This window comes from Eleutherodactylus coqui, unplaced genomic scaffold (genome assembly GCF_035609145.1).
Source record: "Eleutherodactylus coqui strain aEleCoq1 unplaced genomic scaffold, aEleCoq1.hap1 HAP1_SCAFFOLD_89, whole genome shotgun sequence".
NCBI lineage: Eukaryota > Metazoa > Chordata > Amphibia > Anura > Eleutherodactylidae > Eleutherodactylus > Eleutherodactylus coqui.
The window spans coordinates 344470-367204 of NW_027101717.1; the positions used below are offsets into that span (position 1 = coordinate 344470).

At 56.9% G+C, this 22735-nt stretch overlaps 4 protein-coding genes across 11 annotated transcripts in view; 3 read left to right on the forward strand and 1 right to left on the reverse strand.

Moving 5' to 3' along the window:
- Nucleotides 1-22735, reverse strand: part of LOC136590921 (bromodomain and PHD finger-containing protein 3-like) — a 192211-nt gene that overhangs the window by 127523 nt on the left and 41953 nt on the right. The gene's annotated exons all lie outside the window — the stretch shown is intronic.
- LOC136590926 (octapeptide-repeat protein T2-like) lies at nucleotides 5920-15088 on the forward strand (the record flags this gene model as incomplete). The annotated part of the gene is made up of 7 exons (XM_066588441.1): nucleotides 5920-5988; nucleotides 10179-10301; nucleotides 13160-13308; nucleotides 13422-13442; nucleotides 13574-13594; nucleotides 13794-13844; nucleotides 15046-15088. Coding segments are annotated over exons 1-7 (477 nt in total), but the record flags the coding sequence as incomplete, so codon positions are not given.
- On the forward strand, nucleotides 15399-17295 carry LOC136590924 (octapeptide-repeat protein T2-like; the record flags this gene model as incomplete). The annotated part of the gene is made up of 3 exons (XM_066588438.1): nucleotides 15399-15461; nucleotides 16185-16316; nucleotides 17227-17295. Coding segments are annotated over 3 exons (264 nt in total), but the record flags the coding sequence as incomplete, so codon positions are not given.
- LOC136590925 (octapeptide-repeat protein T2-like) lies at nucleotides 18801-22054 on the forward strand (the record flags this gene model as incomplete). The annotated part of the gene is made up of 5 exons (XM_066588439.1): nucleotides 18801-18863; nucleotides 19115-19363; nucleotides 19840-20220; nucleotides 20470-20520; nucleotides 21758-22054. Coding segments are annotated over 5 exons (1041 nt in total), but the record flags the coding sequence as incomplete, so codon positions are not given.

The following is a 22735-nucleotide window of genomic DNA, read 5'->3' on the forward strand; positions in this document are numbered from 1 at the left end:
GGGGCGGGGGATGAACGGGGCTATCGTGGAAACTTCATGAAACCAGATTACTGCTAAGGCCCCGTCCACGACAATATATTCGCCGGGCGACGCTTTCCATAGCATTGCTATGGAAAGTGCCGGCACCTGTACATGAGCGGAGAATCATTTCGATTCTCCGCTCGCGGCGGTCAATTCACAACATGGAGATTCGGTGCCAGCTCCCGCATCGGAGCTTCACAGCGGGATACCGCATCGCCTATGGACAGCCGGCCTAAAGCTAATCTACCTTTTCCGTGTTGTCTCAAGGACAGCATCGAAATTAAATCAGGGCGGGACCACAGCTGAGAGAACCTTGCATCCAAAGGCTAAGGTCACTCTCACACACGTGCTTGTAGAAACACTACATTTAACGGTGTGTTTTTGGCAGCGTCTTACTGCGTCTTCAGCAGTTATAAACAAGCCAAGCCAAGCCAGCTGATATTGCCAGAGCTGAGCCAACCCAGTCTGATGACCACACAGGGCCTGTGTACTGCCCTGCCCGATAAGCACACTGGGGCTATGAGCTTAGTTCAGTGCGAACGGTGGTCTGGAGAGGATGTCTTGTGCAGTTGGCCCGGGTTGTGGCCAATTTCAGCGGACTGCCCTGTCCGATGAGCACACAGGGGGCTTGTGATAAGTTCAGTGCTAGCGGTGGTCTGGAGAGGATGTCTCATGCAGGTGCCCAGGTTAGGGCACACAGGGGCTGAGAGCTTACTTCACTGCTAGCAATGGTGTGCAGAGGTTGTCTTTTAGGCCCGGGTTGTGGCTGATCCCAGTGTACTGCCCTGTCCGATGCCGGAGGAAAAGCCTACACAGAAGAAGCCGAGGTTCTGGGTTCATCCTGTCCTGTCACTGCGACGGTCACAAATACGGTCGTCTGAAGGAGGCCTGACTCGCATTGCGGCGCTACTATGTGAGCCGCCCCCTTTAGTACTGTAGCGGTGAGGCCATGTATCACAATATTAGGGTTCTCAGCACTAGATCGCCAGGCACAAACAATAAAAGCATTTGATGTGCTACACAAGACATATACGCTGGACTTAGGTCCTTTTTCGCTTTAATGGTAGCAGTCGGCCACACTGCCTGGAGCACTTCTGCAGCCAAATTTTCCCACACCTGCTCTTTGGTGCTGTGATATTTGTAGAGAGTGGAGTTTGTATCTTAAATAGCTGGCTTTTTTCCATGAGGCCACTCTCACACATACACTCCCATTTCAATGGGGACTCAGATACGCACTCGAAAGTGGCGTTTTCTAATGCTGCAATTCACCAGCGCTGTCTGCTCTATTTTGCCGCGATTTTGTGCTTTTTAACGCACCTCATCATCCATCACAATCATGGGAGCATTAAAAAACACTATAAAAACGTAGGTAAAATCCTGGCGTTTTGCCGATACTGTGTGAGAGTGACCTCAGGGCTACAAAGCAACACATTTCTAGGTGAGGCATGCTTCCCCTTCTGTATTACCTCTGCATTGGATTTTTTTTGGTCTGTGAGAAGATAGAGATATGGAGCTGCTGACATCTCTTTGTAATTTTTTTTTCATTCTCAGTGGCATAGCAACTTGCGTCTAAAAACACTGTCAAAACGCTGCTACCATGTTTTCAGCAGCGACCCCCAATCATTTCAATAGGTGACGCATCATGTTTTAAAATACTGAAATACCTGAAAATAGAACAGACAGCGCTCAGAAAACACTGCGTTTTAGCGCTTGTCTGAGAAGCCCCATTGAAGTCAATGGTAGCGTTTAGCGCCTTTTTGAAACGCAGCATTAACCGCTGGAAAAAAAAAGCGCGAGTGGGAGTGAGAGTGGCCTAAATCCTCATCTGCCCGAATATCTAACCTATAATGTTTAGTAAAGGTGTGTAGGTTTTTCCATGCTGCTGCTTTACATATTTGCTCTATGGAAGCAGAGGCCCTAGTAGAGGGGGTTTTAAGCCCCTCTGGGATTGTTTTATCTAGCGTTGCATAGACTTTGGTGATGGCTATGCGGATCCATCTACCAAAAGAGCTTTTAGTTGTCTTCGCCCCCATTGTGGCCAAAGAATTTGACAAACAGATCCAGAAGTCAGCCTAAACTGACTTGTGGAGCTGATGTACTGCAGTACAGCTCTCCTGACATCAAGGCAGTGAAACTTCTGTTCTTGGTCGTTTTTCAGGTAATTACAAAAAAGGGAAATTATTATATCCTGGGAGCTATGGAAGGATGATGCTAATTTAGGCACAAATTAGGGGTCAAGTTTGAAAATTATCTTATTTTCTGCGAACCTACAGAATGGTTGATAAGACCTGGAGCTTGCTCACTATCCATGCCGAAGTGATGGCTACTAAGGTGGCGATCTTTAGGGTTGTAATAGCCATAGAGTTCGGAGAACTTAGTTCAGATAACATGAGGCAAATAGGCTATTAATTCTGGGTTTTAATCCATCTGCTGCTTTTAGGAACCTAGCAATCCATCTAATGTCCACTAGTTTAGTGTCCTAGAATACACCAAGAGCCGGGAGCTGGACCCTTAGTGTGCTGGAAAATAGGCTCATGTCTAGACAGTCTTAGAGAAATTCGAAGATTAACGGTATGACCAGGGATGCGAACAAGGAATTTTTCGCGTCACACCATGAAGCAACTATTCCCCATGTTTTGAGGTAGGTTTTTTTTGTTTTATCCTTCCCGTCTACATAAAAGCGTTTGCGTCACCCTCTATGAAAAGCCACTTCCCATCAGCATGGACTTCTCAGTATCCAACCTGAGAGATGGAGGCTGGGTATGTTTGGGTAGGTCAGGGGACCCTGGGTCAGACGATCCGGACCGGCTGGCAGGTGCACTGGCTCTTGCAAACTCAGGCTTTTCAAAAGACCAAACCAGCTTTACCTGGGCCAGAAGGGGACCACTAATATCAGGTTGTATCCTTGTTAAAGGAACTTTTGAAGTACCCTGGCAATCAGGGGGATTGGAGGAAAAGCATAGGCTAGCCCTTCACCTGAGTTATGTGTTATTGGGTCTACTGCCACTGGGTGGTCCCTTGGATTGAAGAATAAGAACCTCTACTTTGTGGATCCCCCATTTCTGTTAGGGGCCAAAAGGAGATCTGGGAAAGGGAACATTTACCTGCGTCTAGGAGTTTGAACACTTCCATTGAAGGAAAACTCACCACCTCCCGTGGTAACCTGTTCCACTCATTGATCACCCTCACTGTCAGAAAGTTTTTTCTAATATCTAATTTGTGTCTAGTCCCTTTCAGTTTCATCCCATTGCTTCTAGCCTTTCCTTGTGACAGAGCTGGCTGGTCCACGGAACAGTCCGCAGGGGGGCGGGGGCAGTGCAGGAGATTTCTCTGCTCTCGCTCCCCCGCCCCCTCTCCATTGAGATAACACAGTGGCCGTTCAATACTGAAAGGCGGCTGTTTAAATTGCACACTAAGCTTCATTGCTGATCTTTTATGCTACATAAAAGATCAGTGATGAAGCTCATCGCTCAGTTTAAACAGCCGCTGTTCAGTAGTGAATTGTCGTTGTGTTATGTGAATAGAGGGGGGCAGGGGTGCGAGAGGAGAGAAATAACCTGCACAGCCCCGCCCCCTGCTGGCCACTCCGTGAGCAAGACAGCTCTGCTAGCTCCCGTGCAGGAGCACAGGAGCGCGGAAACACAGGAACGAGTGTCGGGCTTCGTTTGCCCGAGAGTCGTCCCATGTAAAGGAACTCTTAAGGAAGAATGGAGGGGAATAATTACCTCACATGATGTAGGCTCTATGCTTCTCTTAATACATCCCAGAATTGTGTTTGCCTTTTTTGTTGCTGCATCACATTGTTGACTCATGTTCAGTCTATGATCTATTAGTATAATCAAGTATTTTTCACATGTGCTGCTTAGCCCAATTCCCTCCATGCTGTATGTGCTTTTTTTTATTTTTCTTGCCCAGATGTAGGACTTTGCATTTCTCCTTGTTAAATACCACTCTGCTAGTCACAGCCCAATTTTCAAGCTTTTCTAGATCTCTTTCAATACTCTCCCTCTTTTCCCTAGTGTTATCCCTCCTAGCTATGTGTAGTCATCAAATTTGATGAGTTTCCCATCAATTCCCTCCTCCAGATCATTTATAAAAATGTTGAACAACACTGGGCCTAGGACAGAGCCTTGTGGTGCAGCACTTGATACATTCTTCCACTTGGATGTGCAGCCATATATGACCACTCTTTAAATAAGATCTCCCAACCAAGCATTGGATTCAGATGGCCAATTTTTAGCTGCGTCAAAACATTGCGGCTGCGATAATAGGACATCGGTGGCCGAATACGCTGGTTGATGTTTTTGATGTGGTGGAAAAAGATAGGTCTTTGTGATTGAATGGCGGCTCCCAAGCTTCTATGGGAGCTGCCGGCAAAGGTAGGGCATTTAGCAGTGGTTAGTGCTGCAAAATCATGTCAGCTGGCTCTATGTAAATAATAGAAGACATGCTGAGTATTTATGCCAGCTGAAGGAATTTCGGGCTGCAGCCGGACGTGTAAATGGATGAGAAACGGCGATGTTTGGCAGCGACCTGGTCGCAGCTTTCTCTCACTCATGTATTTTTTGGCCACAATGCAGCCCTCCAAAAAACGCTTCGCACATGTGAAAGAGGCCTTACTGTGGAACTTATTGTCTCCGTCTTTAACCGCCTGTATTTTAATTGAACTGCTCAGGGGTCTTAGGTTTATATTCATGTAAGATTTCCCACTTGGCTTTTTGATTAGGAATAGTCTGGAATAGTGGCCAGTGTTCCACTATTCAGTCTATCTTTCTTTTTTTCGGCCTTCTCAAGTATTTTATCCTTGTCTAAACCAAACACGAATTGTCCATAGAAGGGCAAGGAACACAATTTGTTCTTGGAGTCTAGGTCCCCTGTACATGACTTAAGCCATAGGACTTTCCGGGTGGAATCAGACAAGGCTGCCAAACGACAGTCCACCAGAAATCTTGCTATCGATCCTCAAGATTGCAACGAGTCTAGGATTTGCTTGCGGGGGATTTGTTCAGGATGTATAGCTCTAGTTGACTCAGCCAGACATTGAGAGTTTTAGCCACGCAAGTGGCTGCCATTCCAGGTGTAAGCAGGTTTAAGGCCGCCTCCAACATTTTCGTCAGGAGGCTCTGCGCTTTTCGGTCTGTAGGGTCTGTGTAGCGTCCTTAAAAGGTAATGATGTACGCTTAGCAACTTTTTCCATTGGGATGTCTACTTTAGGCACAACCTCCCATTTGACGCAATCTTCCTCAGAGAATAGGTAGCACCTTTTGAGACCTCAATTGAGACGGTCCGCAGCAAAACCAAGCATGCTGCGATTTTCCTCCGCTTGCTGAACACACAATTCGCGTCAGTGAGTGTGAGCGAAAAAGCGATTGTACATGCCTTTCAATGCATAAGTTTTGCTGCGCATCCTACACGTGGATGCCCATCACAGATTCCACAATAGGTGTCCGTCCATGTGAAGCTGGCGTTAGTGTACATAGTGATGACATAGGCACAAAAGCTGCAGTGCCCCATCATCCACAGGAGAATGGCTTTGGTTAAAATTTGGCTAAATAAAAGTAAGGGTAGAGAAAAGGAAGTACTTGTAGCATGAGGGAACCACCCATTAGTTTTTTTTCTTTTTTCCTCATTTTTTTAAAGAGCTTCCGGAAAAGCAGGAACTGCCTGGCAAATTTTAGCCTAGAGACCAAACACACAGCCCATAAGTAGCATCTCTCCCTGAAGCTGGATTTACACTGGAGAGAGCAAGTTGCACTCCAGATTCTCAAAATATCTTCTATTGTAATGGTGATTGACAGTTAAATTATTCCTTAGCTGTGGACTCTGTCCCTCTTTACAAAGAGGCACCTACACACAAATATCCTGAAGACCAGTCATAGACAATGGAAGATACCCACCATGTCAAACAAAGCTCTACCTCTCTGCAACGCCAAAGGCATCATCTTGGTACAGATGTCACACCAACAAGTAAGGTGGATAGAAATAGATGTGCATCATCAAATATGTACATACACTATGCCCTTATCCTAAAGGAAAAACAATAAGGCAGACTAGCTGGACCATATGGTATAATTCTGCTATTTTATATGTTTTCAGATACAATATGCATATGTATGTGTACACAGGTCTAAGAAGGAGAACTACAATATAGTAGTATTGCACCATTGTTATGGAAACCATCTGCAACAGAAAACAAAGTTACCAATCAGACCACTTTTGAGAAAACTAGTGGAAATTATCCACAGTTAGGCCGCCTGCAGACGGGTGGAAATTCCGCGGCGGGATTCCCCCCAGAATTTGTGCCCCTGGCCGCCTGTATAGGATTGCATTACAGCACGCAATCCTATGCAGACGGCCACGGTTTATCTGTGCGAAATCATGCGCAGCAAACAAATCGCAGCATGTTCTAATTCTGTGCGAGGCTCGCAGAAACGTCACTCACTGGCCGCCGGCTCCGCTCTGCGCATGCGCCGGCTACCCGGCAGCCGGAGCCGCGGGTGAGTCCGTGGTACTCTCTGCAGGCGCTCGGGTTGGGTCCCGCTACAAGAATTCTCTGGGGCGTGCGAGCAGCAGAGAGAGAGCGAGAACGAGAGCGAGAGAGCGAAAACGAGAGCGAGAACGAGACTGACAGCGAGAGTGCGAGAACGAGAGAGAGCGAGAACGAGAGCGAGAGAGCGAGAACGAGAGCGAGAACGAGAGAGCGAGTACGAGAGCGAGAACGAGAGCGCGAGAACGAGAAGGCGAGAACGAGAAGGCGAGAACGAGAAGGCGAGAGAGCGAGAACGACAGCGAGAACGAGAGCGAGAGAGCGAGAACGAGAGCGAGAACGACAGCAAGAGTGTGCGAGAACGATAGCGAGAGAGCGAGAACGACAGCGAGAGAGAGAGGGAGAGAGCGATAACGACAGCGAGAGAGCGAGAACGACAGCGAGAGAGCGAGAACGACAGCGAGAGAGCGATAACGACAGCGAGAGAGCGATAACGACAGCGAGAGAGCGATAACGACAGCGAGAGAGCGATAACGACAGCGAGAGAGCGATAACGACAGCGAGAGAGCGATAACGACAGCGAGAGAGCGAGAAAGACAGCGAGAGAGCGAGAAAGACAGCGAGAGAGCGAGAACGACAGCGAGAGAGCGAGAACGACAGCGAGAGAGCGAGAACGACAGCGAGAGAGCGAGAACGACAGCGAGAGAGCGAGAACGACAGCGAGAGAGCGAGAACGACAGCGAGAGAGCGAGAACAAGAGCGAGAGAGCGAGAACGACAGCGAGAGAGCGAGAACAAGAGCGAGAGAGCGAGAACAAGAGCGAGAGAGCGACAGAGAGAGGGAGAGAGCGAGAACGACAGCGAAAGAGCAGCAGAGAGAGGGAGAGAGCGAGAACGACGGCGAGAGAGCGAGAACGACGGCGAGAGAGCGAAAACGACGGCGAGAGAGCGAAAACGACGGCGAGAGAGCGAAAACGACGGCGAGAGAGCGAAAACGACGGCGAGAGAGCGAAAACGACGGCGAGAGAGCGAAAACGACGGCGAGAGAGCGAAAACGACGGCGAGAGAGCGAGAACGACGGCGAGAGAGCGCGAACGACGGCGCGAGAGCGCGAACGACGGCGCGAGAGCGCGAACGACGGCGCGAGAGCGCGAACGACGGCGCGAGAGCGCGAACGACGGCGCGAGAGCGCGAACGACGGCGCGAGAGCGAAAACGACGGCGCGAGAGCGAAAACGACGGCGCGAGAGCGAAAACGACGGCGCGAGAGCGAAAACGACGGCGCGAGAGCGAAAACGACGGCGCGAGAGCGAAAACGACGGCGCGAGAGCGAAAACGACGGCGCGAGAGCGAAAACGACGGCGCGAGAGCGAAAACGACGGCGCGAGAGCGAAAACGACGGCGCGAGAGAGCGAAAACGACGGCGCGAGAGAGCGAAAACGACGGCGCGAGAGCGAAAACGACGGCGCGAGAGCGAAAACGACGGCGCGAGAGCGAAAACGACGGCGCGAGAGCGAAAACGACGGCGCGAGAGCGAAAACGACGGCGCGAGAGCGAGAACGACGGCGCGAGAGCGAGAACGACGGCGCGAGAGCGAGAACGACGGCGCGAGAGCGCGAACGACGGCGCGAGAGCGCGAACGACGGCGCGAGAGCGCGAACGACAGCGCGAGAGCGCGAACGACAGCGCGCGAACGACAGCGCGCGTACGACAGCGCGCGAACGACAGCGCGCGAACGACAGCGCGCGAACGACAGCGCGCGAACGACAGCGCGCGATCGACAGCGCGCGAACGACAGCGCGCGAACGAGAACGAGAGAGCGAGAACGAGAGCGAGAACGAGAGAGCGAGAACGAGAGAGCGAGAACGAGAGCGAGAACGAGAGAGCGAGAGTGCGAGAACGACAGCGTGAGTGCGAGAACGACAGCGAGAGTGCGAGAACGACAGCGAGAGTGCGAGAACGACAGCGAGAGTGCGAGAACGACAGCGAAAGTGCGAGAACGACAGCGAAAGTGCGAGAACGACAGCGAAAGTGCGAGAACGACAGCGAGAGAGCGAGAACGACAGCGAGAGAGCGAGAACGACAGCGAGAGAGCGAGAACGACAGCGAGAGAGCGAGAACGACAGCGAGAGAGCGAGAACGACAGCGAAAGTGCGAGAACGACAGCGAGAGAGCGAGAACGACAGCGAGAGAGCGAGAACGACGGCGAAAGTGCGAGAACGACGGCGAGAGAGCGAGAACGACGGCGAGAGAGCGAGAACGACGGCGAGAGAGCGAGAACGACGGCGAGAGAGCGAGAACGACGGCGAGAGAGCGAGAACGACGGCGAGAGTGCGAGAACGACGGCGAGAGTGCGAGAACGACGGCGCGAGAGCGAAAACGACGGCGCGAGAGCGAGAACGACGGCGAGAGAGCGAGAACGACGGCGAGAGTGCGAGAACGACGGCGAGAGTGCGAGAACGACGGCGCGAGAGTGCGAGAACGACGGCGCGAGAGCGCGAACGACGGCGCGAGAGCGCGAACGACGGCGCGAGAGCGCGAACGACGGCGCGAGAGCGCGAACGACGGCGCGAGAGCGCGAACGACGGCGCGAGAGCGCGCGAACGCGCGAACGACAGCGCGCGAACGACAGCGCGCGAACGACAGCGCGCGAACGACAGCGCGCGAACGACAGCGCGCGAACGACAGCGCGCGAACGACAGCGCGCGAACGACAGCGCGCGAACGACAGCGCGCGAACGACAGCGCGCGAACGACAGCGCGCGAACGAGAACGAGAGAGCGAGAACGAGAGCGAGAACGAGAGAGCGAGAACGAGAGAGCGAGAACGAGAGCGAGAACGAGAGAGCGAGAGTGCGAGAACGACAGCGTGAGTGCGAGAACGACAGCGAGAGTGCGAGAACGACAGCGAGAGTGCGAGAACGACAGCGAAAGTGCGAGAACGACAGCGAGAGAGCGAGAACGACAGCGAAAGTGCGAGAACGACAGCGAGAGAGCGAGAACGACAGCGAGAGAGCGAGAACGACAGCGAGAGAGCGAGAACGACAGCGAGAGAGCGAGAACGACAGCGAGAGAGCGAGAACGACAGCGAGAGAGCGAGAACGACAGCGAGAGAGCGAGAACGACAGCGAAAGTGCGAGAACGACAGCGAGAGAGCGAGAACGACAGCGAGAGAGCGAGAACGACGGCGAAAGTGCGAGAACGACGGCGAGAGAGCGAGAACGACGGCGAGAGAGCGAGAACGACGGCGAGAGAGCGAGAACGACGGCGAGAGAGCGAGAACGACGGCGAGAGAGCGAGAACGACGGCGAGAGTGCGAGAACGACGGCGAGAGTGCGAGAACGACGGCGCGAGAGCGAAAACGACGGCGCGAGAGCGAGAACGACGGCGAGAGAGCGAGAACGACGGCGAGAGTGCGAGAACGACGGCGAGAGTGCGAGAACGACGGCGCGAGAGCGAGAACGACGGCGCGAGAGCGCGAACGACGGCGCGAGAGCGCGAACGACGGCGCGAGAGCGCGAACGACGGCGCGAGAGCGCGAACGACGGCGCGAGAGCGCGAACGACGGCGCGAGAGCGCGAACGACGGCGCGAGAGCGCGCGAACGCGCGAACGACAGCGCGCGAACGACAGCGCGCGAACGACAGCGCGCGAACGACAGCGCGCGAACGACAGCGCGCGAACGACAGCGCGCGAACGAGAACGAGAGAGCGAGAACGAGAGCGAGAACGAGAGAGCGAGAACGAGAGAGCGAGAACGAGAGCGAGAACGAGAGAGCGAGAGTGCGAGAACGACAGCGTGAGTGCGAGAACGACAGCGAGAGTGCGAGAACGACAGCGAGAGTGCGAGAACGACAGCGAAAGTGCGAGAACGACAGCGAGAGAGCGAGAACGACAGCGAGAGAGCGAGAACGACAGCGAGAGAGCGAGAACGACAGCGAGAGAGCGAGAACGACAGCGAGAGAGCGAGAACGACAGCGAGAGAGCGAGAACGACAGCGAGAGAGCGAGAACGACAGCGAGAGTGCGAGAACGACAGCGAGAGTGCGAGAACGACAGCGAGAGTGCGAGAACGACAGCGAGAGTGCGAGAACGACAGCGAGAGTGCGAGAACGACAGCGAAAGTGCGAGAACGACAGCGAAAGTGCGAGAACGACAGCGAAAGTGCGAGAACGACAGCGAGAGAGCGAGAACGACAGCGAGAGAGCGAGAACGACAGCGAGAGAGCGAGAACGACAGCGAGAGAGCGAGAACGACAGCGAGAGAGCGAGAACGACAGCGAGAGCGAGAACGAGAGCGAGAACGAGAGCGAGAACGAGAACGACGGCGAGAGAGCGACAACGACGGCGAGAGCGCGACAACGACGGCGAGAGAGCGAGAACGACAGCGAGAGAGCGAGAACGACAGCGAGAGAGCGAGAACGACAGCGAGAGAGCGAGAACGACAGCGAGAGAGCGAGAACGACAGCGAGAGAGCGAGAACGACAGCGAGAGAGCGAGAACGACAGCGAGAGAGAGAGGGAGAGAGCGAGAACGACAGCAAGAGAGCGAGAACGACAGCGAGAGAGCAGCAGAGAGGGAGAGAGCGAGAACGACAGCGAGAGAGCAGCAGGGAGAGGGAGAGAGCAGGAACGACAGCGAGAGAGCGACAACGACAGCGAGAGAGCGAGAACGACAGCGAGAGAGCGAGAACGACAGCGAGAGAGCGAGAACGACAGCGAGAGAGCGAGAACGACAGCGAGAGAGCGAGAACGACAGCGAGAGAGCGAGAACGACAGCGAGAGAGCGAGAACGACAGCGAGAGAGCGAGAACGACAGCGAGAGAGCGAGAACGACAGCGAGAGAGCGAGAACGACAGCGAGAGCGAGAACGACAGCGAGAACGAGAACGACAGCGAGAGAGCGACAACGACAGCGAGAGAGCGACAACGACAGCGAGAGAGCGACAACGACAGCGAGAGAGAGAGGGAGAGAGCGATAACGACAGCGAGAGAGCGATAACGACAGCGAGAGAGCGATAACGACAGCGAGAGAGCGATAACGACAGCGAGAGAGCGATAACGACAGCGAGAGAGCGATAACGACAGCGAGAGAGCGAGAAAGACAGCGAGAGAGCGATAACGACAGCGAGAGAGCGAGAAAGACAGCGAGAGAGCGAGAAAGACAGCGAGAGAGAGAGAAAGACAACGAGAGAGCGAAAACGACAGCGAGAGAGCGAAAACGACAGCGAGAGAGCGAGAACGACAGCGAGAGAGCGAGAACGACAGCGAGAGAGCGAGAACGACAGCGAGAGAGCGAGAACGACAGCGAGAGAGCGAGAACGACAGCGAGAGAGCGAGAACGACAGCGAGAGAGCGAGAACGACAGCGAGAGAGCGAGAACGACAGCGAGAGAGCGCGAACGACAGCGAGAGAGCGCGAACGACAGCGAGAGAGCGCGAACGACAGCGAGAGAGCGCGAACGACAGCGAGAGAGCGCGAACGACAGCGAGAGTGCGAGAACGACAGCGAGAGAGCGAGAACGACAGCGAGAGAGCGAGAACGACAGCGAGAGAGCGAGAACGACAGCGAGAGAGCAGCAGAGAGGGAGAGAGCGAGAACGACAGCGAGAGAGCGAGAACGACAGCGAGAGAGCGAGAACGACAGCGAGAGAGCGAGAACGACAGCGAGAGAGCGAGAACGACAGCGAGAGAGAGAGGGAGAGAGCGAGAACGACAGCAAGAGAGCGAGAACGACAGCGAGAGAGCAGCAGAGAGGGAGAGAGCGAGAACGACAGCGAGAGAGCAGCAGGGAGAGGGAGAGAGCAGGAACGACAGCGAGAGACCGAGAACGACAGCGAGAGACCGAGAACGACAGCGAGAGACGAAAACGACAGCGAGAGAGCGACAGAGAGAGGGAGAGAGCGACAGAGAGAGGGAGAGAGCGACAGAGAGAGGGAGAGAGCGACAGAGAGGGAGAGAGCGACAGAGAGGGAGAGAGCGAGAGCGACAGAGAGGGAGAGAGCGAGAGCGACAGAGAGGGAGAGAGCGAGAGCGACAGAGAGAGGGAGAGAGCGAGAGCGACAGAGAGAGGGAGGGCGAGAGCGACAGAGAGAGGGAGGGGGAGAGCGACAGAGAGAGGGAGGGCGAGAGCGACAGAGAGAGGGAGGGCGAGAGCGACAGAGAGAGGGAGAGCGAGAGCGACAGAGAGAGGGAGGGCGAGAGCGACAGAGAGAGGGAGGGCGAGAGCGACAGAGAGAGGGAGGGCGAGAACGACAGAGAGAGGGAGGGCGAGAACGGCAGCGGGAGAGCGAGAACGGCAGCGAGAGAGAGCGAGAACGGCAGCGCGAGAGAGCGAGAACGGCAGCGCGAGAGAGCGAGAACGGCAGCGCGAGAGAGCGAGAACGGCAGCGCGAGAGAGCGAGAACGGCAGCGCGAGAGGGAGAGAGCGACAGAGAGGGAGAGAGCGAGAGCGACAGAGAGAGCGACAGAGAGAGGGAGAGAGCGACAGAGAGAGGGAGAGAGCGACAGAGAGAGGGAGAGAGCGACAGAGAGAGGGAGAGAGCGACAGAGAGAGGGAGAGAGCGACAGGGAGAGGGAGAGAGCGACAGGGAGAGGGAGAGAGCGACAGGGAGAGGGAGAGAGCGAGAGCGACAGGGAGAGGGAGAGAGCGAGAGCGACAGAGAGAGGGAGAGAGCGAGAGCGACAGAGAGAGGGAGAGAGCGAGAGCGACAGAGAGAGGGAGAGAGCGAGAGCGACAGAGAGAGGGAGAGAGCGAGAGCGACAGAGAGAGGGACAGAGAGAGGGAGAGAGCGAGAAAGACAGCGAGAGAGCACGAACGACAGAGCGCGAACGACAGAGCGCGAACGACAGAGCGCGAACGACAGAGCGCGAACGACAGAGCGCGAACGACAGCGAGAGAGCGAGAACAAGAGCGAGAACGAGAGAGCGAGAACGACAGCGAGAGTGCGAGAACGACAGCGAGAGTGCGAGAACGACAGCGAGAGTGCGAGAACGACAGCGAGAGTGCGAGAACGACAGCGAGAGTGCGAGAACGACAGCGAGAGTGCGAGAACGACAGCGAGAGAGCGAGGGAGAGAGCGAGAACGACAGCGAGAGTGCGAGAACGACAGCGAGAGAGAGGGGGAGAGAGCGAGAGAGCGATAACGACAGCGAGAGAGCGATAACGACAGCGAGAGAGCGATAACGACAGCGAGAGAGCGATAACGACAGCGAGAGAGCGATAACGACAGCGAGAGAGCGATAACGACAGCGAGAGAGCGAGAAAGACAGCGAGAGAGCGAGAAAGACAGCGAGAGAGCGAGAAAGACAGCGAGAGCGAAAACGACAGCGAGAGCGAGAACGACAGTGAGAGAGCGAGAACGACACCGAGAAAGCGAGAAAGCGAGAACGACAGCGAGAGAGCGAGAACCACAGCGAGAGAGCGAGATCGACAGCGAGAGAGGAAGAAGGACAGCGAGATGGAGAGAGCGAGAACGACAGCGAGAGAGCGAGAACGACAGCGAGAGAGCGAGAACGACAGCGAGAGAGCGAGAACGACAGCGAGAGAGCGAGAACGACAGCGAGAGAGCGAGAACGACAGCGAGAGAGCGAGAACGACAGCGAGAGAGCGAGAACGACAGCGAGAGAGCGAGAACGACAGCGAGAGAGCGAGAACGACAGCGAGAGAGCGAGAACGACAGCGAGAGAGCGAAAACGACAGCGAGAGAGCGAAAACGACAGCGAGAGAGCGAAAACGACAGCGAGAGAGCGAAAACGACAGCGAGAGAGCGAAAACGACAGCGAGAGAGCGAGAACGACAGCGAGAGAGCGAGAACGACAGTGAGAGAGCGAGAACGACAGTGAGAGAGCGAGAACGACACCGAGAAAGCGAGAACGACAGCGAGAAAGCGAGAACGACAGCGAGAAAGCGAGAACGACAGAGAGAGAGCGAGATCGACAGCGAGAGAGCAAGAATGACAGCGAGATGGAGAGAGCGAAAACAACAGCGAGAGAGCGAGAACGAAAGCGAGAGAGCGAGAACGACAGCGAGAGAGCGAGAACGACAGCGAGAGAGCGAGAACGACAGCGAGAGAGCGAGAACGACAGCGAGAGAGCGAGAACGACAGCGAGAGAGCGAGAACGACAGCGAGAGTGCGAGAACGACAGCGAGAGTGCGAGAACGACAGCGAGAGTGCGAGAACGACAGCGAGAGAGCGAGAACGACAGCGAGAGAGCGAGAACGACAGCGAGAGAGCGAGAACGACAGCGAGAGAGCGACAGAGAGAGGGAGAGAGCGAGAACGACAGCGAGAGAGCGACAGAGCAGAGGGAGAGAGCGAGAACGACAGCGAGAGAGCGACACAGAGAGGGAGAGAGCGAGAACGACAGCGAGAGAGCGAGAACGACAGCGAGAGAGCGAGAACGACAGCGAGAGTGCGAGAACGACAGCGAGAGTGCGAGAACGACAGCGAGAGTGCGAGAACGACAGCGAGAGAGCGAGAACGACAGCGAGAGAGCGACAGAGAGAGGGGGAGAGCGAGAACGACAGCGAGAGAGCGACAGAGCAGAGGGAGAGAGCGAGAACGACAGCGAGAGAGCGACAGAGAGAGGGAGAGAGCGAGAACGACAGCGAGAGAGCGACAGAGAGAGGGAGAGAGCGAGAACGACAGCGAGAGAGCGACAGAGAGAGGGAGAGAGCGAGAACGACAGCGAGAGAACGACAGAGAGAGGGAGAGAGCGAGAACGACAGCGAGAGAGCGAGAACGACAGCGAGAGAGCGAGAACGACAGCGAGAGAGCGAGAACGACAGCGAGAGAGCGAGACCGACAGCGAGAGAGCGAGACCGACAGCGAGAGAGCGAGAACGACAGCGAGAGTGCGCGAACGACAGCGAGAGAGCGCGAACGACAGCGAGAGAGCGCGAACGACAGCGAGAGAGCGCGAACGACAGCGAGAGAGCGCGAACGACAGCGAGAGTGCGAGAACGACAGCGAGAGTGCGAGAACGACAGCGAGAGAGCAGCAGAGAGGGAGAGAGCGAGAACGACAGCGATAGAGCAGCAGGGAGAGGGAGAGAGCGAGAACGACAGTGAGAGAGCGAGAACGACAGCGAGAGAGCAAGAACGACAGCGAGAGAGCAAGAACGACAGCGAGAGAGCAGCAGGGAGAGGGGGAGAGCAGGAACGACAGCGAGAGAGCGAGAACGACAGCGAGAGAGCGAGAACGACAGCGAGAGAGCGAGAACGACAGCGAGAGAGCGAGAACGACAGCGAGAGAGAACGACAGCGAGAGAGAACGACAGCGAGAGAGAACGACAGCGAGAGAGAACGACAGCGAGAGAGAGAGAACGACAGCGAGAGAGAGAGAACGACAGCGAGAGAGAGAGAACGACAGCGAGAGAGCGAGAAAGACAGCGAGAGAGCGAGAAAGACAGCGAGAGAGCGAGAAAGACAGCGAGAGAGCGAGAAAGACAGCGAGAGAACGAGAAAGACAGCGAGAGAACGAGAAAGACAGCGAGAGAACGAGAAAGACAGCGAGAGAACGAGAAAGACAGCGAGAGAACGAGAAAGACAGCGAGAGAACGAGAGCGAGAGAGCGAAAACGACAGCGAGAGAGCGAGAACGACAGCGAGAGAGCAGCAGAGAGAGGGAGAGAGCGAGAACGACAGCGATAGAGCAGAGAGGGAGAGGGAGAGAGCAGGAACGACAGCAAGAGAGCGAGAACGACAGCGAGAGAGCGAGAAAGACAGCGAGAGAGCGAGAACGACAGCGAGAGAGCGAGAACGAGAGCGAGAGCGAGAGAGCGAAAACGACAGCGAGAGAGCGAGAACGACAGCGAGAGAGCGAGAACGACAGCGAGAGAGCGAGAACGACAGCGAGAGAGCGAGAACGACAGCGAGAGAGCGAGAACGACAGCGAGAGAGCGAGAACGACAGCGAGAGAGCGAGAACGACAGCGAGAGAGCAGCAGAGAGAGGGAGAGAGCGAGAACGACAGCGATAGAGCAGCAGGGAGAGGGAGAGAGCAGGAACGACAGCGAGAGAGCTAGAAAGACGCCGAGAGAGCTAGAAAGACGCCGAGAGAGCGAGAACGACAGCGAGAGAGGGAGAACGACAGCGAGAGAGGGAGAACGACAGCGAGAGAGGGAGAACGACAGCGAGAGAGGGAGAACGACAGCGAGAGACGGAGAACGACAGCGAGAGACCGAGAACGACAGCGAGAGACCGAGAACGACAGCGAGAGAGCGACAGAGAGAGGGGGAGAGCGAGAACGACAGCGAGAGAGCGACAGAGCAGAGGGAGAGAGCGAGAACGACAGCGAGAGAGCGACAGAGAGAGGGAGAGAGCGAGAACGACAGCGAGAGAGCGACAGAGAGAGGGAGAGAGCGAGAACGACAGCGAGAGAGCGACAGAGAGAGGGAGAGAGCGAGAACGACAGCGAGAGAACGACAGAGAGAGGGAGAGAGCGAGAACGACAGCGAGAGAGCGAGAACGACAGCGAGAGAGCGAGAACGACAGCGAGAGAGCGAGAACGACAGCGAGAGAGCGAGACCGACAGCGAGAGAGCGAGACCGACAGCGAGAGAGCGAGAACGACAGCGAGAGTGCGCGAACGACAGCGAGAGAGCGCGAACGACAGCGAGAGAGCGCGAACGACAGCGAGAGAGCGCGAACGACAGCGAGAGTGCGAGAACGACAGCGAGAGTGCGAGAACGACAGCGAGAGTGCGAGAACGACAGCGAGAGAGCGAGAACGACAGCGAGAGAGCAGCAGAGAGGGAGAGAGCGAGAACGACAGCGATAGAGCAGCAGGGAGAGGGAGAGAGCGAGAACGACAGTGAGAGAGCGAGAACGACAGCGAGAGAGCAAGAACGACAGCGAGAGAGCAAGAACGACAGCGAGAGAGCAGCAGGGAGAGGGGGAGAGCAGGAACGACAGCGAGAGAGCGAGAACGACAGCGAGAGAGCGAGAACGACAGCGAGAGAGCGAGAACGACAGCGAGAGAGCGAGAACGACAGCGAGAGAGAACGACAGCGAGAGAGAACGACAGCGAGAGAGAACGACAGCGAGAGAGAGAGAACGACAGCGAGAGAGCGAGAAAGACAGCGAGAGAGCGAGAAAGACAGCGAGAGAGCGAGAAAGACAGCGAGAGAACGAGAAAGACAGCGAGAGAACGAGAAAGACAGCGAGAGAACGAGAAAGACAGCGAGAGAACGAGAAAGACAGCGAGAGAACGAGAAAGACAGCGAGAGAACGAGAAAGACAGCGAGAGAACGAGAGCGAGAGAGCGAAAACGACAGCGAGAGAGCGAGAACGACAGCGAGAGAGCAGCAGAGAGAGGGAGAGAGCGAGAACGACAGCGATAGAGCAGAGAGGGAGAGGGAGAGAGCAGGAACGACAGCAAGAGAGCGAGAACGACAGCGAGAGAGCGAGAAAGACAGCGAGAGAGCGAGAACGACAGCGAGAGAGTGAGAACGAGAGCGAGAGCGCGAAAACGACAGCGAGAGAGAACGACAGCGAGAGAGAGAGAACGACAGCGAGAGAGAGAGAACGACAGCGAGAGAGCGAGAAAGACAGCGAGAGAGCGAGAAAGACAGCGAGAGAGCGAGAAAGACAGCGAGAGAGCGAGAAAGACAGCGAGAGAACGAGAAAGACAGCGAGAGAACGAGAAAGACAGCGAGAGAACGAGAAAGACAGCGAGAGAACGAGAGCGAGAGAGCGAAAACGACAGCGAGAGAGCGAGAACGACAGCGAGAGAGCAGCAGAGAGAGGGAGAGAGCGAGAACGACAGCGATAGAGCAGAGAGGGAGAGGGAGAGAGCAGGAACGACAGCAAGAGAGCGAGAACGACAGCGAGAGAGCGAGAAAGACAGCGAGAGAGCGAGAACGACAGCGAGAGAGCGAGAACGAGAGCGAGAGCGCGAAAACGACAGCGAGAGAGCGAGAACGACAGCGAGAGAGCGAGAACGACAGCGAGAGAGCGAGAACGACAGCGAGAGAGCGAGAACGACAGCGAGAGAGCGAGAACGACAGCGAGAGAGCGAGAACGACAGCGAGAGAGCGAGAACGACAGCGAGAGAGCGAGAACGACAGCGAGAGAGCAGCAGAGAGAGGGAGAGAGCGAGAACGACAGCGATAGAGCAGCAGGGAGAGGGAGAGAGCAGGAACGACAGCGAGAGAGCTAGAAAGACGCCGAGAGAGCTAGAAAGACGCCGAGAGAGCGAGAACGACAGCGAGAGAGGGAGAACGACAGCGAGAGAGGGAGAACGACAGCGAGAGAGGGAGAACGACAGCGAGAGAGGGAGAACGACAGCGAGAGACCGAGAACGACAGCGAGAGACCGAGAACGACAGCGAGAGACGAAAACGACAGCGAGAGAGCGACAGAGAGAGGGAGAGAGCGACAGAGAGAGAGCGACAGAGAGGGAGAGAGCGACACAGAGGGAGAGAGCGACAGAGAGGGAGAGAGCGACAGAGAGGGAGAGAGCGAGAGCGACAGAGAGGGAGAGAGCGAGAGCGACAGAGAGGGAGAGAGCGAGAGCGACAGAGAGGGAGAGAGCGAGAGCGACAGAGAGGGAGAGAGCGAGAGCGACAGAGAGGGAGAGAGCGAGAGCGACAGAGAGAGGGAGAGAGCGAGAGCGACAGAGAGAGGGAGAGAGCGAGAGCGACAGAGAGAGGGAGGGCGAGAGCGACAGAGAGAGGGAGGGGGAGAGCGACAGAGAGAGGGAGGGCGAGAGCGACAGAGAGAGGGAGGGCGAGAGCGACAGAGAGAGGGAGGGCGAGAGCGACAGAGAGAGGGAGGGCGAGAGCGACAGAGAGAGGGAGGGCGAGAGCGACAGAGAGAGGGAGGGCGAGAACGACAGAGAGAGGGAGGGCGAGAACGGCAGCGGGAGAGCGAGAACGGCAGCGAGAGAGAGCGAGAACGGCAGCGCGAGAGAGCGAGAACGGCAGCGCGAGAGAGCGAGAACGGCAGCGCGAGAGAGCGAGAACGGCAGCGCGAGAGAGCGAGAGCGACAGAGAGGGAGAGAGCGACAGAGAGGGAGAGAGCGAGAGCGACAGAGAGAGCGACAGAGAGAGGGAGAGAGCGACAGAGAGAGGGAGAGAGCGACAGAGAGAGGGAGAGAGCGACAGAGAGAGGGAGAGAGCGACAGAGAGAGGGAGAGAGCGACAGGGAGAGGGAGAGAGCGACAGGGAGAGGGAGAGAGCGAGAGCGACAGAGAGAGGGAGAGAGCGAGAGCGACAGAGAGAGGGAGAGAGCGAGAGCGACAGAGAGAGGGAGAGAGCGAGAGCGACAGAGAGAGGGACAGAGAGAGGGAGAGAGCGAGAGCGACAGAGAGAGGGAGGGCGAGAGCGACAGAGAGAGGGAGGGCGAGAGCGACAGAGAGAGGGAGGGCGAGAGCGACAGAGAGAGGGAGGGCGAGAACGACAGAGAGAGGGAGGGCGAGAACGACAGCCGGGAGGGCGAGAACGACAGCCGGGAGGGCGAGAACGACAGCCGGGAGGGCGAGAACGACAGCCGGGAGGGCGAGAACGGCGGCGAGGGCGAGAACGGCAGCGGGAGAGCGAGAACGGCAGCGCGAGAGAGCGAGAACGGCAGAGCGAGAACGGCAGCGCGAGAGAGCGAGAACGGCAGCGCGAGAGAGCGAGAACGGCGAAAGCGAGAACGGCAGCGCGAGGCCGAGAACGGCAGCGCGAGGCCGAGAACGGCAGCGCGAGGGCGAGAACGACAGCGCGAGAACGACAGCGCGAGAGCGAGAACGACAGCGAGAACGACAGCGAGAACGACAGCGAGAACGACAGCGAGAGAGCGACAGAGAGGGAGAGGGAGAGAGCGACAGAGAGGGAGAGAGCGACAGAGAGAGGGAGAGAGCGAGAGGGAGAGAGCGAGAGCGACAGAGAGAGGGAGAGAGCGAGAGCGACAGAGAGAGGGAGAGAGCGAGAGCGACAGAGAGAGGGAGAGAGCGAGAGCGACAGAGAGAGGGAGAGAGCGAGAGCGACAGAGAGAGGGAGAGAGCGACAGAGAGAGGGAGAGGGAGAGAGCGAGAGCGACAGAGAGAGGGAGAAAGCGACAGAGAGAGGGAGAGAGCGAGAGGGACAGAGAGAGGGAGAGAGCGAGAGCGACAGAGAGAGGGAGAGAGCGAGAGCGACAGAGAGAGGGAGAGAGCGAGAGCGACAGAGAGAGGGAGAGAGCGAGAGCGACAGAGAGAGGGAGAGAGCGAGAGCGACAGAGAGAGGGAGAGGGCGAGAGCGACAGAGAGAGGGAGAGGGCGAGAGCGACAGAGAGAGGGAGAGGGCGAGAGCGACAGAGAGAGGGAGAGGGCGAGAGCGACAGAGAGAGGGAGAGGGCGAGAGCGACAGAGAGAGGGAGAGGGCGAGAGCGACAGAGAGAGGGAGAGGGCGAGAGCGACAGAGAGAGGGAGAGGGCGAGAGCGACAGAGAGAGGGAGAGGGCGAGAGCGACAGAGAGAGGGAGAGGGCGAGAGCGACAGAGAGAGGGAGAGGGCGAGAGCGACAGAGAGAGGGAGAGGGCGAGAGCGACAGAGAGAGGGAGGGCGAGAGCGACAGAGAGAGGGAGGGCGAGAGCGACAGAGAGAGGGAGGGCGAGAGCGACAGAGAGAGGGAGGGCGAGAGCGACAGAGAGAGGGAGGGCGAGAGCGACAGAGAGAGGGAGGGCGAGAACGGCAGCGCGAGAACGGCAGCGCGAGAGAGCGAGAACGGCAGCGCGAGAGAGCGAGAACGGCAGCGCGAGAGAGCGAGAACGGCAGCGCGAGAGAGCGAGAACGGCAGCGCGAGAGAGCGAGAACGGCAGCGCGAGAAAGGCAGCGCGAGAAAGCGAGAACGGCAGCGCGAGAAAGCGAGAACGGCAGCGCGAGAAAGCGAGAACGGCAGCGCGAGAAAGCGAGAACGGCAGCGCGAGGCCGAGAACGTCAGCGCGAGGGCGAGAACGTCAGCGCGAGGGCGAGAACGACAGCGCGAGGGCGAGAACGACAGCGCGAGGGCGAGAACGACAGCGCGAGGGCGAGAACGACAGCGCGAGGGCGAGAACGACAGCGCGAGGGCGAGAACGACAGCGCGAGGGCGAGAACGACAGCGAGAGATCAGCAGAGAGAGTGAGCGAGCGAGAACGACAGCGAGAGATCAGCAGAGAGAGGGAGAGAGCGAGAACGACAGCGAGAGAGCAGCAGTTAGAGGGAGATAGCGAGAATGACAGCGAGAGAGCGAGAACAACAGCGAGAGAGCGAGAACAACAGCGAGAGAGCGAGAACGACAGCGAGAGTGAGAACGACAGCAAGAGAGAGAACGACAGCGCGAGCGAGAACGACAGCGCGAGCGAGAACGACAGCGCGAGCGAGAACGACAGCGCGAGCGAGAACGACAGAGCGAGCGAGAACGACAGAGCGAGCGAGAACGACAGAGAGAGCGAGAACGACAGAGAGAGCGAGAACGACAGAGAGAGCGAGAACGACAGAGCGAGCGAGAACGACAGAGCGAGCGAGAACGACAGAGCGAGCGAGAACGACAGAGCGAGCGAGAACGACAGAGAGAGCGAGAACGACAGAGAGAGCGAGAACGACAGAGAAAGTGAGACTGACAGAGAGCGAGAGCGAAGGACAGAACGACAGAGCGAGCGAGAACGACAGAGCGAGCGAGAACGACAGAGCGAGCGAGAACGACAGAGCGAGCGAGAACGACAGAGAGAGCGAGAACGACAGAGAGAGCGAGAACGACAGAGAAAGTGAGACTGACAGAGAGCGAGAGCGAAGGACAGAACGACAGAGCGAGCGAGAACGACAGAGCGAGCGAGAACGACAGAGCGAGCGAGAACGACAGAGAGAGAGCGAGAACGACAGAGAGAGAGCGAGAACGACAGAGAGAGAGCGAGAACGACAGAGAGAGAGCGAGAACGACAGAGAGAGAGCGAGAACGACAGAGAGAGAGCGAGAACGACAGAGAGAGAGCGAGAACGACAGAGAGAGAGCGAGAACGACAGAGAAAGAGCGAAAACGACAGAGAAAGAGCGAAAACGACAGAGAAAGAGCGAGAACGACAGAGCGAGCGAGAACGACAGAGCGAGCGAGAACGACAGAGCGAGCGAGAACGACAGAGCGAGCGAGAACGACAGAGCGAGCGAGAACGACAGAGCGAGCGAGAACGACAGAGCGAGCGAGAACGACAGAGCGAGCGAGAACGACAGAGAGCGAGCGAGAACGACAGAGAGCGAGCGAGAACGACAGAGAGAGAGCGAGAACGACAGAGAGAGAGCGAG